This window comes from Oratosquilla oratoria, chromosome 2 (genome assembly GCF_046742065.1).
Source record: "Oratosquilla oratoria isolate Oo_2021 chromosome 2, ASM4674206v1, whole genome shotgun sequence".
Taxonomy (NCBI): Eukaryota; Metazoa; Arthropoda; class Malacostraca; order Stomatopoda; family Squillidae; genus Oratosquilla; species Oratosquilla oratoria.
The window spans coordinates 52,377,700-52,392,699 of NC_134778.1; the positions used below are offsets into that span (position 1 = coordinate 52,377,700).

At 40.5% G+C, this 15,000-nt stretch overlaps 1 protein-coding gene across 5 annotated transcripts in view; it reads left to right on the plus strand.

The window, feature by feature from the left end:
- LOC143033946 (uncharacterized) overlaps positions 1–15,000 on the plus strand; it is a 226,174-nt gene that overhangs the window by 207,317 nt on the left and 3,857 nt on the right. The window contains exon 4 of one of the 5 annotated variants that reach the window (XM_076199676.1): positions 3,582–3,717. The exons of the other annotated variants lie outside the window; for them this stretch is intronic. Coding sequence (XP_076055791.1) covers positions 3,582–3,717 — 136 coding nt within the window. The remainder of the gene's footprint in view (positions 1–3,581; positions 3,718–15,000) is intronic. 5 annotated transcript variants of the gene reach the window in all.

The following is a 15,000-nucleotide window of genomic DNA, read 5'->3' on the forward strand; positions in this document are numbered from 1 at the left end:
TATGTATTTGTGTTCTTTTGTCCAGTTGGTGAGAAGTGTTGCTGTAGATTTGGTTGGAGATATTTTGAGTCTGTTTGTGATGAACCATGTGTTGAGTGTATCAAGGTATGGCTGGATTATTTCTGCAGCTTTGTCTGTGTTACGATGTGTGCATGTGATTGTTATGTCGTCTGCGTAGGAAGAGATTTGTATTTCTGAGGTGTCTGGTGTGGGTAAGTCATGCATGTATAGATTAAAGAGCGTGGGGGATAGAATAGAGCCCTGTGGTACTCCATTCTTAATGTTTCTGATGTGCGATGATTGGCCATTATATGACACGTAAGCATTCCTACCTGCCAGATAATTGGCCAGCCATCTTTTGGTGTTATTGTGCATGTCTGTGTTATATATTTTATTTGTTAGGTTGTGGCGGGGGATAGCATCAAAAGCTTTACTAATGTCTAATGTTATAAGAAGTGTTCTGTGGTGGGGCCTATCTGAATTGATGCCATCTAAATTTCTTTGTGTGAGGTTTATCAGAAGAGTGTTTGTGGAGTGTAGTGGCCTAAAACCGTGTTGTGAGTCAGCAAGGGGAATATGTGGTGTGACAAGTTGAAGTATTAGGTGTTCAATGATTTTAGAGGGGGTGCAGAGAAGTGTGATTTGGCGGTGCGATGTTGGGATTGTTGGTTCTTTGTTCGGTTTTGAAATGGTGATTATTTTACCATGCTTCCAGATGTCAGGTATAGTGTTGTGTGAATAGCTGTAGTTTGCAATGTTTGTGAGTGCGTGTATACCTTGTGGTCCAATGTGTTTTAGGTGTATGTTACTTATGTTATCAGGGCCACAGGCGGATGAGTGCTTGAGATTATGTATTATGTGTTTTGTCTGACTGTCTATGAAGGGTGTATAGTCTGAGTCTGTGGGAAAGTCTTTCTTACGTCGAATAGTGCGTCGGTCGTCAGGGTGAGAAGTGAGATGGCTTGTCTGTGCAAAATGATTTATGAGTGTGTTTGCTTGTTGTCTGTTTGAGGGTAGATTGTCTGTTGTTGTGATTATTGCTGCGTGAGAGCATGTTGTGTTACTGTTGGATAGTGTAATGCTGTTGAGTGTTTTGTACAATTTGCTGGTGTTTGTTTTGTGATCAAGTGTATTGATAAAGTTTTGCCAATTTTATGTTTTTTGTTCGTATATTTTATTGGCAATCACAGTGTTTAGTGTTTGTATTTGGTCTGCTATGTTTTGAGGGATAGGTGTGGGGGTATTGTGTTTAAGTGTGTCTCGTTGTCTGATGAGGCCTTGGATTTCTGGTGTGAAGTTGGGATTGTGTGATTTTCTGTTGCCTCTAGGGATGTATCTCTTGTCTGCGTTTTGTATGATTGTATTAAAAGTGTGCACAGCATTGTTTATGTTTGTGATTGGTGTACTGTTAAGTGTTTCAAAATGTTGTTCTGTCTCTTCAGTAAAAGCTTCCCAGTTAGCTCTCTTGTAATTGGTGTATGTGTGTCTGTGGCCAACTGGGGTACATCTTGTTTTGGTGGTGATGATGATTGGAAGGTGGTCAGAACCAAGGGCTCCGACCACTCTCCATGATGTTGTTGGGGTTAGGCAGAGGGAGCAGAAGGTGATGTCAGGAGAGGAGGGAGTGTAGAGGGCTTGGTGTGGGATATGTGTATGATTATGTGTGTTGTTCATGATAGTCAATGAGTCAAACTGAGTCTGTATATCAAGCCCTCTGTCTGTGTCAGGGTTGTCGACATACCAGGCAGACGACTTGGCGTTGAAGTCACCACCCATGATCAGGTTGGGGATTGAGGCTAGTTGGCTAAATTGAGGTCTGAAGGTGTTTGGAACTGTGTGGGATGATTGGGGGGGGAATGTACATGTTAACTATTGTCAGTGTTGATTTGTTGCCTGTGCGGATTCAAATGGATTGGATTTCTGTAGTGTTATCTGTGGTAGGGAGGAGAATTTTGGTTGTGGCACTTGTGTCCACAAAACAGATGGAGTGGTGGATCAGGGTGATGAGTCCACCGCCATTACCGTCGGTCCGGTCTTGTCTGATGGTGGTGTAATTATGAAATGATGGTGTTTTGTGTGAGTGTCTTAGTTTTGTTTCTTGTATAATTGCAATGTGTATGTTGTGTTGTTTAAGAAAGTGTTCGAGTTCATGTTTTTTCGTGTTAATACCGTCAATGTTGTGTTGTAATATGTTGATGTTGTGTGTTCTGTATGTGTTGTATGTTGCCGTTTGGGGTGTTAATGGGGAAGGTATAGGATCTGGGTTAGAGGGGGGGAAAGGAGAGATTGGGGACAAAGGAAGGGGAGTATTGATTGGGGATAAGGGCAAAGGGAAATTGGGAGTGGGTAAGGGTGCTGGCTGTGGTTGGGGAGGTGGGAGTGGGGTTACTGGAGGGCAGGTAGAACATGTCCAAGTGTTTGTGTATTGGTTTGTGTCAGCAAGTGTTGTAAAAGTGAGGTGGGCCCAGTTTTTGCACATATTGCACTGAACTGAGCCCTTTGTCTGTCTGCTCGAAGTAATGGGTTTAGAGCATGTTGGGCATGTGTATTTTGTGGTGGGCCCAGGATTGCTCTCTACATCTCCGGCCAAAAGTAGAAGAAGAGGGGTGATCGCCGGAAAATCACCCCTCGGTGCAGAAAAAACGTAATACTGCATGTTGAGAAAAAGGATTGTGGTACTCCCCAAGGCAGACGTAGCTCCTCTTGGGGATCGGTGCCACCTGCGTAGAGCCGGTGGCCAGGGCTGGTTGCCGCTGTTTGGCCCCCAACTCTTGGGGTTGGGGTGTGGTCCCACGACGTAGACGCTGCGGCTCCAGGACCAGTTGAAGATGTAAAAAGAGCTGCTTTGACATGGTTCAGATCACATGATTCTCAGTTCTACTCAGACGGACTTAAAGGCTGGGATCAACGTTTGCAGAAGTGTATTGACCTTAATGGAACATATATTGAATAATAAACATCATAAATGAATTTTTTTTTCATACTGTCCTTTTTCCACGAACTTTTTGAAGGCCCCTTTTATATATATGTATGTATATATATATATATATATATATATATATATATATATATATATATATAAAATATATATATATATATATATGTGTGTGTGTGTGTGTGTGTGTGTGTGTGTGTGTGTGTGTGTGTGTGTGTGTGTGTGTGTGTGTGTGTGTGTGTGTGTGTGTGTGTGTGTGTATGTGTGTGTGTGTGTAAGTGTACGTGTGCGTGTATGATGTGCTCATTCCCATAAGCTTCGAAATTATAACTTTGTAGCACACTGTTGAGTACGTCTAGGCCATATTTAGGTGTTTACTGTCAAGCTTGTAGATTGTTCTTATTTCATTTCAATGTACGAGAAAATGTAACCAGAAGAAGTATAGCGTTATATTTTTCATTCCATTACGTTGCAGATGTCTCAACATTACACAAATTTACGAATCAGTGCAGATGTGCCAATTCATGTCTAGAAATGTCGTATAGACACATAGGTACTCATCCTAACGTATCTGTAGGTAAGGTGGTGCAGGAGTTGCAGGATGCTACACTGACATTAGACTAACACTTAATGGTGCTCATTACAGGAAGACCCTCCGGATCCAGACCCTTGTAGGGCAGGGCGATGCCAACATGGCGGCATTTGTACACAGAGCGGTCTGGCGCCTGGATTCCTGTGCCAGTGTGCCAATACCGGACACTACGGGGATCGGTGTCACCTTAGTACGTGGCATTATTTGGGCAAGCAGAAGTTCGAAGCAAGGTCTAGATAACAACAGGAGGATATTTCACTTTAGAAATGAAACTAATAGTATTACTTGTATGATGCCTTGACGAGGCACGTAGGAGCTTGTGCTGAGATAGAATGAATGTACAAATTGAGTCATTCAACTGTAATAGCTCCTCATGACAACATATCGTCAGTTTTATTTCTAAGAATAGATAATCTCTTGTTTTTCACAACTTGGTTCGAAGGGCTGTAGTCATCATCGATCGTCAGATGCTCTAGTATTGATACATATTTTGGGTTCCTTGAACTAAAAATAGGGCTGTTATATTGCGTTCAAAATCATTACGTTCTTCTAAAGAATCTAAGATTAATATGTAAAGGCCTTGCAGCGTACTTGTCTTCCTATCATGAAGGCCCGAAAGTGCCGGGCGCCCTTGGGGCATCTAAGAAACTAAAATGGCTACAGCCCCCCTGTAGTTTTATGAATACCACAGTGGCGAGTTGCAACTGCATAACAGTGAAAATATCTGCCTAACAGTAGGAAAATACTTGTCTCAATGTCAGCAAAGGATTTACATAGTATCTTATGTCCATCCGGTCAAACTGTCAATAATAAGCCTCATGTTATAGTAACGCTGACACAATTGCACCTGATTTTTTGTTGCAATAAAATGTTTAGGTTATACATTGAATCAGGCGCAATTATAATAAAGCTGTTGCCATAAGAGATTTGTTAGTAGTAATCACTAGGATTCACTATATTGTTATAATAGTGTGCATGGAAGTAGTGCAGAATTCTGCATACGCACAAATGAGGATGGTGTGGTTACTTGAAAGCGTAACCGGGCTGTTGTACATAAATTTTTTGTCTTTTTAGTGCTAGTCAATAACGTGATTGGCAGCATGATAGTCACACATTTTGCCTGTGTATGACTATATTGGCAGTTATTGACAATGAATTTTTACTCTATATTAGTTGAACTACATAATCAATATATACGTACCGAAAGTTTCTACATTATGGTGGAATGTTATTTTTATTTTACTTCACAAGAAAGGTGACCAGAAAATAAAATATCGATTAAATAATGTTATCAAATCTATACAACTTTTAAGGCTTTGCAAAGATATTTAGAAGAAAATTAGTTAACATAGCAGGATTTAGAAACGGGTACTCTACTATAGACTTTTGTGTTTGGCTTTGGTAGATTACAAAAAAGGTATTTAGTTCAGTAGAACAAAAGACAGTACTAAGCTTTATACGTAAACGAGGTGGAAGCGAGTACACTAAGGATTGTACACTAGCTTTAACCAAATATTCTGTTGTGATTTGACTACACAAAGAGAAAATATCTACATCAGGCCAATACAAGTTTACTCAATCTATTTACAGCTCGGCCCAAAAGTATTTTCAGAGTTGAATTGAGAAGGGGATGTTTGAACATTAGTAACGTATATTCTAATTATCCGAAAATTGCAGATTATATTCTCTCTTTTTAGAGGCTGCAGAAGGCTTACAAAATATATCCAGTGAGTTTGATAAGGAAAAACTCAAAGCAGATTTGAAAGTAAACAAAATGAATGTAAATTTCAATCCTACAGTTCAAAGTATATGTTTATATGCTCGATAGGGAAAATATTGAAGAAATTAAAGAGTATAGTTAACTTGGCTGAATGCTGTACTTGACAAATAAATTAAATGAAGTAAAACATGAGGCATAATTGTCTGTGAATATTTCGGCAAATGTAGAAAAACAATAAAAAGTTCTTCATATACACATCTAAAACATAAGGTGCAATATTTATGATTATCATTTTGGTAAGTGGAAATACTCGGTTACTAGAGCAGAAGCTCCCAGGCTCGAATCTCGCTTGGGCCAACTGAGCTTCCAGGTGTCGTTGCAAGTTATCTAGATAATGTTCATATACTGTTACTTCCCTTATGGATACATACCTGTAGAAGATGAAGGAAAGAGTGTTAGTGTGATTTTGTCTTTAATTTAGATGGGTCAGAAACGAACTATGTACATAGAAAAGACCAACCGTTCGAGTGGGATCGATGTTTGTGGGAGGGGAAGAGAAGTCTATAGAAAAAGAAAATGTAATTGTACTGTATATAAAAGGGGGCCATTGATATTAATCACTTTAAGGGATATTCATCAGAGTTTTTGTGTCGTGGCTCAGGAGACCTGGAATTCGAGGTCTGCTTTACTATTGGTGATGGATTCTTTTGGGATTTCTATTCAGGATCTTAACCAACAAAGTTAGGAAAGGAGTCGGAGGCTAAGTCGTAAGGACAGTCAGAAAGATGGAAAGATTTTTAGTGATAGGTAAAATGAAATGAAAAGATGCGGTTAGAGAGAAAGTCAGAAAATGAATTCATTTCAGTTGGAGAGAAAGCGTATGTAGATGTCTGCGTGTGGTCGTGTTTCTTGATTGCGATGTGCTCGTGTTTGTGTGCCAAGTAGAAAGGGTTGCAGCCTGTATACGGGTGTACATACAATGGAATATACATATTATGATATGGTAAAATGTTTGAGTAATAGTCTGTTCCCTGCTGACTAAATAGACCTCCTGAAATGGAGGAGCGGTTTTGCCGGTGAGTCGAAAGTAAGCATGAAAAGAGCACATCAAATAAATGAATGTATCCAGCGAGGCCTAATCTCGGCCAGCCGTACCACATATACTGAGCACATGCTACCTTTCCTCACGCTTGCCCATGGTAATCAGTCAGACGGGAACCAGGACGTCGCGCCACGTCTGGTTACGATCATTTTAAGCTGGTAAAAGGATACGTTGACGTCCGGTTTTTAAAATATACAGTGGTGGAAGGAACGGTGCACATGTCAAGAAATATGTAGAATGTGGTCTTGATGTGATATGGCGTATCATATGTTCGCGTTTGGTTCGGTGTGAAGTCTTTCAAGGTGTTTGGTATGCAGTGTGCGTTTGTGTTGGTTTAATGGACGAATGTTGAGGTGAATCAGAGAGCGACGTTCTGAAGGCTCTGATGGGAGTAATTATTTGAAGCGCATTCCATCTAAGTTGACCCAGGAGACTGGTACAGTATCGGTCTGAACTGCTGAGTACACACGACGTTTGATGACCATGGACGCAGTCAAGAAATGCCTGAACTTTATATTTTGCTCTCTGGATGCGGAAGTGTGGTCCCCAGGCCAGACTGCGGTCCAGCGTGTTTACCAACACGGTGCCCTGGTCTTTAGCTGGAACGTATAGGTTGTTTATCGTGCGAGGTGTTTCGACGATTGTTTTGTTGCTCGTGTTGCAGTCGACACATTCGTCCTAATACGCCACTGCTGCTCCTATGCATGTGCCCTGTCTAATGTGTCTTGCGTGATGCGTTTTGCTTCCTGTAACGTTTTGTGTCTGTTGATGTGGTTAGGGTCGTCCGCATACGAGAGAGTTAGAGTCTGGTTACGAGGGTAGGGTGGGTCTGGCATATCATTAGTGTACAGGTTGTAAAGAATTGAGGCAAAGGCCGAACCTATGGTATCCTCGCTTCAGGCACAAAAGGTTGGGACAGACAGTTTCGCCACTTAATTTAATTGATCTGTCGTCCATGTAGTTCCAAAGCAACCTCGTGAATGACAGAATAAAGTCGAAGAAATGGCACAGTTTATACATAAGGCCTTCGTACCAGTCAGTGTCGAATGACTTCTCCACGTCCTTGCACACCATGAATGCCTTTCCAGGACGATTGTCCAGTGGTTTCTGGGTCCATTGAGTAATCAAGTAAATAATATCCTCTGCGTTCCGATCCGGCCTGAAGCCGAATTGGTAGTCTCGCAGAAGAGACTTTCCTCTAGGTTATTGATCAAGGACGTGCTCAAACAACCTTCCAAAATACTCCAGAAGGGAGATCGGCTTGTAAGAAAATGGGGAGGAGATGGGTTTGTTAGGTGTTGGGATTAGCAGTGTGTATGAGGCTTTGAAGAGGGCAGGGAAGTACCCAGATGCAAGAAAACAGTTGTATAATGTTCATATATGCTTAACCGTATTGACTGGTATTTGTTTGAGTATTTGTGCACCAATGACTGAAGGGACAGGGGATTTTACTTTGAGCGCGGAGATCACCGCCCTTTCCTCTCCCCTGTCGATGGAAGCTATCAAGGGGTCGCCCTCCTCTAACTTAGAGAGATCTATAGTTTTATTTTGGGCGAGATCACTATTAATAGAAACGAAAGTATTTACCCTGTGCAAAATGCCAAAACTGTTTGGTCCTTGGGTGGGGTTTGAAGACCTCACTCCCTATTGATGCCAGAAGATCATCTTGGTGTTGGGGAGCGTGTGTTGGGTGGTTTAAGTAGTTTATGACCTGAGGTGGAGGCTGAGAGTTCTCTTCTAGCACGTTTTTTTTTATGTCCCTCCAAATTTTGAAAGGTAACTTCTTGCACGAGCCGGAGAACGAAGTCATTAGGCACCCATCGTCCCGACGCGGGTCCAGAAAGAGTGACTCCCGCAAACCATTCTGCATCCAATGTATGTATTTTGTAATTGTCTCACGCGTGTCTGGGTACGAGGAAATGAAAGAGTCGAAGCGTGTCTGCAAGGAAATTCTAAGTCTGAGGATATGAATGTCGCTACCTTGCGGTAGGTCGGTCGTGGGATGTGCCCTTTCACGGAGCTTTGGACGGGCCCGCAGCCGTATATATATATATATATATATATATATATATATATATATATATATATATATATATATATATATATATATATATATATATATATATTATATATATATATGTATATGTATATATATATATATATAATATATGTATATATATATATATATATATATATATATATATATATATAAATACATATATATATACATATATATATACATATATCATATGGGCAAGCTCCAGTGGTGCATAATTATCTATAATTGCATTGGATTAGGTTACCCTAAGGTCACGCAAGGGTTACGCTGTCACACTGATCCGGCAGGTGTGTGTTTCGGGATGCTGTGCGTTCTTTCTGATGCATACCACGTGGTCAGGCAGTAATGCGCCTCAGAGCATGGCGCCACACGGTCAACACAATGTGCGCTTGTGGTTTGTACAAGGTACAGTGAAATGCATTGGCCCTTCAGGATGCGACATATTACCCCCACCCCTCCACTTAAGGGCTAAATTTCAACTCCACCGGTGGTTCAATGTTAGTTAAGTAAAAATAAATAACTAGATTGACAAGTAAATGAATAAACAAATAGATGGATAAATAAAATAGTAGAGTAGATAATGAGATCAATAGACTAAATTAATAAAAAACATGTAAGCAAATGAATAGATAGATAGGTAAATAAATGAATGATTAAATATATAAATAGATGAATAAACAAATTGAAAAATTAATAAGTAAATAAACAAAAAATTAATTAATGAATAGATAAAGATAAATATATAAACGCATGAATAAATAACATAAAAATAGATAAACAAATTAATAAATAAAACTGTACAAAAATAACTAAATAATAGAATAAATAGAATTGATAAATGTATGAATAAGTACATCAATAAATGAATGAATGAATACATAGATAAGTAATATAAAGAAAAATAGATGAATAAATGAATAAACAACTAACTATATAAAATTAATAAGGAAATAATAAATAGATTAAATGATAGAATATTTAGTGAATTAGTCAAATCATTCAATCATTCCTTCCTTCCTTCATTAACTAATATATTAACAGATAAGTATATAAATAATTAGATAAATAAATATATGAGTAAATGAATAAATAAATACATGAATATAAAGTGCATATATTATTAAATATATAAATACATGAGTATGTAAATATATACATATACCATGGGCTTTTCCCCCTTACAAGAGATGTAGCCAAAGTCAAAAGGCTTAAATCCACTCAGACCCATTTCTCCCCACATACTCCAGTTCCATTCACCACACCTCCTTCCGTCTTATCTTGGCTCCTCCTGGATGACTGGTCATCCCTGCATCTCGCCCACTACTCTGGGTCAGAAGCAATGTAGCAAGATACAGCACATCCACAGCAAGGCCGCTTCATTTGATCGGCAACTCCCCCTCTCCGTTCCCTCATGCAGAAAAAGAGAAGACGCGGAGAAATACCTTTAGACTGCGTCAAAATATCATTCACATATACTCCCTTACCCCCATCCCCACCTACTCCCATTCATGCATCACAGCATCAACCATGCACAACCATTCTCCACTCACCCCTATCTTCTGCATTTTCCCTTCCTTCCTCAACAGACATTCCTCTCTTTCCCAATGCCCCTTTTACCCCATCCATCCATCTCATCCTTACACACACCTTTTTTTACTAATCTTTCTTCACTTATTCTTTTCATGTGTCCAAACCATCCGAATACTCTTTCATCAACCCTATCTCTCAACTCCCTTTCCACCCCCGCTCTCTTCCTCACCTCTTCATTTCTCAATCTATCAAAATGTTTACTTCTCATTATACTTTTTAATTCTCCATAGTATTTACTTGTTTCTCTCAATCTACATTCTATCTCCACCTCCATTCCTTCCTTTTCCACCACATTTGCCCCTAAGTATCTAAAACTATCCACATCATCCAGCCTCTCCCCATTGATACTCACTTTAATACTCACTTCTAATTTGCTACCATCCTCTACCCTTGTAGATCTCATCACCTTACTTTTACCCATATTTATCTTCAACTTCCTTCTTTCGCACACCTTCCCAAACTCTGTCACTAACTTCCTTAATCCCTCTTCTGATCCTGCCAAAAGCACAGTGCCGTCAGCAAACAACAACAGTCTTATCTCCCATTTTTCCCTTTTTCTTTAACCCTCTTTAATCCCCTGCTCATTACCCTTGTTTTTATCTCTCGCAGCACACTCATCCATGCATAAATTGAACAGCCAAAGCGACATAACACATCCCTGACGAAGTCCAACCTTTACCTCAAACCACTCACTCTCTAAATTTCTAAGTCTAACACAGGCTCTTCTACTCTCGTAAAAATTTTTGATTGTTCTTAACATCTTTCCCATCCCATATATTTGCAATACCTCCCATAAAGGCCCTAAATCACCCTTACTTTTTTCCTAAAGCTTTCCAACATATCTGCCTTACCACAAAAATCTGATCAACGCAACCCCTACCTGTCCTAAATCCACATTGTTCCTCACCACTTACTCCCGCTGTTCCTCTCCTAATCCTCTCAATCAAAACTCTCCCATTAGCCCTCCCAACTACACTCACCACACTGATACCTATGAAACTACTACACTCACACTTGTCCACTTTTCTCTTGTAAAGTGGAACTAAACAGGCACTCCTCAAGCCCTTTGGCATTTAAATGAATAAATAAATAAATAAATAAATAAATAAATAAATAAATAAATAAATAAATAAATAAATAAATAAATAAATAAATAAATAAATAAATAAATAAATAAATAAATAAATAAATAAATAAATAAATAAATAAATAAACTCACCAACCAGTCCTTTTCCCTATGGTGGGGGAAAAGAATACTGCCACCAAGTATTCCCACTTTGATCGTAAGAGGCGCGAAAAACGGGACGGGGATTGGGACCAGGGTTCCTTCTCCCTGTATCCCCACAGGGCATAAAAGGTCTAGGAGTTTTCCAACTAGCACCGTAAGGTTTGGGTCATTTAATGTGCGTGGGTGTGGCACAGATGAGACTAAAACGGAAGAGATAGGTAGTATGTTTGTGAGAAGAAAGATGGATGTGTTGGCTTTGAGTGAAACTAAGTTGAGAGGGAAGGGCGAGTGTGAGTTTGGGAGTGCAGTTGGGAGGTTCTCAGGAGTGAAGAGAGGGCGAGGGAGAGAAGGGGTGTCTATACTAGTAAGTGAAAAGATAGGTAAACGTGTAGTGGAGTGGAAGGAGGTTTATTCAAGGATAATGTGGATGAAGGTGAAACTGGGGAAGGAGATGTGGGTTTTTGTAAGTGCATATGGGCCTGGTAGTGAGAAGAGTGTAGAAGAAAGGGAGGCGTTTTGGATATATTTAAATGAGTGCATAGAGGGATTAGGGAAGAACGTCAATGAAGTAGTATTGGGAGACCTTAATGCTAGGGTAGGAAATGAACCAAATGACGGAATGTTTGAGAAATGTGGAGTTCTAGGAAAGAATCGTAGTGGAGAGTTGATGGTGGAGATGTGTCCAAGAAGACAGTTGATGATAGCAAATACAGTGTTTCGGAAGAAAGTCAAACAGAAGTACACATGGGAGAGGGTGGTAAATGAAAGGGTGGTAGATAGAGCGTTAATGGACTATATAGTGGTAGATAGGAGTATAATAGGAAGAATTAAGGATGTATATATTCTAAGGGGAAAGAGTGGAGGAATATCAGATCTTTTTTTGGTGGAAGGTAAGTTGAGAGTGGAGGATAGATGGAGAAAGAGGAAAAGGACAAAAGGTATGGAGGTGCTTAGAGTGAACTCTTTAAATGAAAAAGAAAAGGAGAAGGAGTACAAGAAGAAGCTGAGAGAAGAGTGGGAGGGAGTGAAGGATAGAGTAGAGCTAGGAGTGGAGGAGGAATGGGGATGGTTCAAGGAGGGAGCCACAAAGTGTGCAAAGATGGTGTGTGGAACAAGAAAGACGGGAGGAAATAGAAAGAAGGGTAGTGAATGGTGGGGTGAGGAAACAAAGAAGGTTGTAGATGAGAAGAATCGAGCTTTCACAGATTGGTTACAAAATAGGACGTGGAAGTCATATGAGAGGTACAAAGAAAAGAGAAGAGAAGTAAAGCACAAGGTAAAGGAGGCAAAGAGGAGAGCAGATGTGAAATGGGGTGAGATTATGACAGAAAATATTGAAGGTAATAAAAAGATGTTTTGGAAAGAAATTGAGAGAGGAAGAGGAGGCGAATCAAATAGAGAAGAAAATGTAAAAGGCGCAGATGGAGAGATGATAATGGAATAGAAGTAAGGGGAAGATGAGGAGAGTATTTTAGAGAGTTGCTAAATATGAAGGAGAATAGGGAGGGAAAGATAGTTGCAGTGGGAAGTGCTAAGAAAATGAGAGTGATGAGTGAGAAAAGAGAGGAAAAATAAGGAAGGATGAAGAGAAGGCAGTTGTTAAGATGATGAGAACAGGTAAGGCACCTGGTCTGGATGGATTCCATGAAGAACGTCTAAAAAAAGGAGGTACAGTGTTGGTGGACTGATTGGTGAGGTTATTTAATGCTTGCTGGAGAGAGGGTAGAGTGCCGGAGGACTGGAGGAGTGCCTGTATAGCTTCACTTTACAAGGGAAAAGGGGACAAGTGTGAGTGCAGTAGTTTTACAGGGATTAGCTTGTTAAGTGTAGTTGGGAAGACTTATGGGAGGATCTTGATTGAGAGGATTAGGAGAGGAATAGAGTGAGTAATTGCTCAGGAACAGTGTGGATTTAGGAGAGGTAGAGGTTAGTAGATCAAATTTTTGTGGTAGGATAGATATGTGAGAAAGCTATAGGAAAAGGTAAGGATGTTTTACGAGCTTTTATGGATCTGAAAAAGGCTTATGACAGGGTATACAGGAAAGCACTTTGAGAGGTTTTGCAAAAAGGGATAGGAGGAAAGCTTCTAGGAGCTGTCAAGAGTTTTTACGAGAGAAGTAGAGCATGTGTCAGGATTAGAAATGGAGAGAGTGGTTTGAGGTAGAGGTGGGACTTTGTTAGGGATGTGTTATGTCGCCCTGGCTGTTCAACTTATATGGATGGGGTGGTGCGAGAGGTAAATGCAAGGGTAGTGGGGCAGGGATTGGAGATGATTAAAGAAAATGGAGAAAAGTTGGAGGTGGGCCAGCTGTTGTTTGCGGACGACACTGCGCTTGTAGCAGGATCACAGTAGGGATTGAGGAAGTTAGTGACAGAGTTTGGGAGAGTGTATGTAAGAAGAAAGTTGAAGATAAATGTGGGTAATAGTAAGGTGATGAGATGTACAAGGGGAGAAAGTGGCAGCAGACTGGAAGTGAGCATTAAGGGAGAGCGACTGGAGGAAGTGGATAGTTTTAGATACTTGGGTGCGAATGTGGCAGGAAAGGGTGGAGTGGAGATGGAGGTAGAATGTAGATTGAGAGAAGCGAGTAAATGCCTTGGTGGATTAAAAAATGTAATGAGGAATAGACGTTTGGGAATGAATGCTAAGAGGAGATTGTATGGAGTGATTGTGCCAACAGTACTATATGAGGCAGAAACATGGAACATAAGAGAAGAAGAGAGGAGTTTGAATGTGTTTGAGATGAGGTGTCTGAGAAGTATGATAGGGGTTACTAGGCTGGATAGAGTGAGAAATGAGGTGAGGAGTAGAATGGGGGTGGTAAGGGAGTTGGGAGATAGGGTTCAAGAAAGTGTATTGGGATGGTCTGGAGACATGGAAAGAATGAGTGAATAAAGACTAGTAAAAGAGGTATGGAAGGCAGAGGTGGAGGGAGTGAACACGAGAGGGTGACCTAGGATGAGATGGACGCATGGGGTAACAGGGGCTTTAGGGAAGAGGGGAATGTCTGTTGAGGAAGGACGGGAGAGAACAGAAGATAGGGGTGTAAGGAGAAGGGTTGTGTATGAATGATGCTGTGATGTATGAGGTGGAATGGGTGGGGGGATGGGGGGTGAGGTAGTATGTGTGAGAAAAATTTGACGCAGCCCGAAGGGATTTCTCCCCGTCTTCTCCCTTTCTGCATGAGGGGACGGAGAGGGGGGTCGCCGATTTAATGAAGCGGCCTTGCTGTGGATGTGCTGTGTCTTGCGACACTGCTTCTGACCCAGGGCAGTGGACAAGATACAGGGATGACCTGTCATCCAGGAAGTGCTAAGATAAGAGGGAGGGTAGAGGGTGGAGGGGAATGGAATGTATTAGGAATGGAATGGGTGGGAATGGTTTTTATGCCTTTGTTTTTTGGCTAACTCCCTTGTAAGGGGGAAAAAGCCTTTAGTATATGTATATATGTACCAACCAGTCCAACATCACTGTACCTCCCTTTTTTACACTTCGCATGATACCCATATAACACAGGTGTCTTATTTGCTATTATATTTTTAATAATTGCCTTCATCTCAACTTTCCTTATTTCTGTCATTTTCTTAAAGCTTCCCACTCCAACTACCTTTTCCTCCCTATCCTCCTTCACATTTAACAATTTCCTAAAATACTGTACTCATCTTCCTCTTACTGCCGTCTCTTCCATTATCATCTTTCCATCTGCATCATTTAACTTTTCTTCTCTACTTGATTCGCCTCCTCTTCCTCCCTTAATTTCCTTCCAAAACATA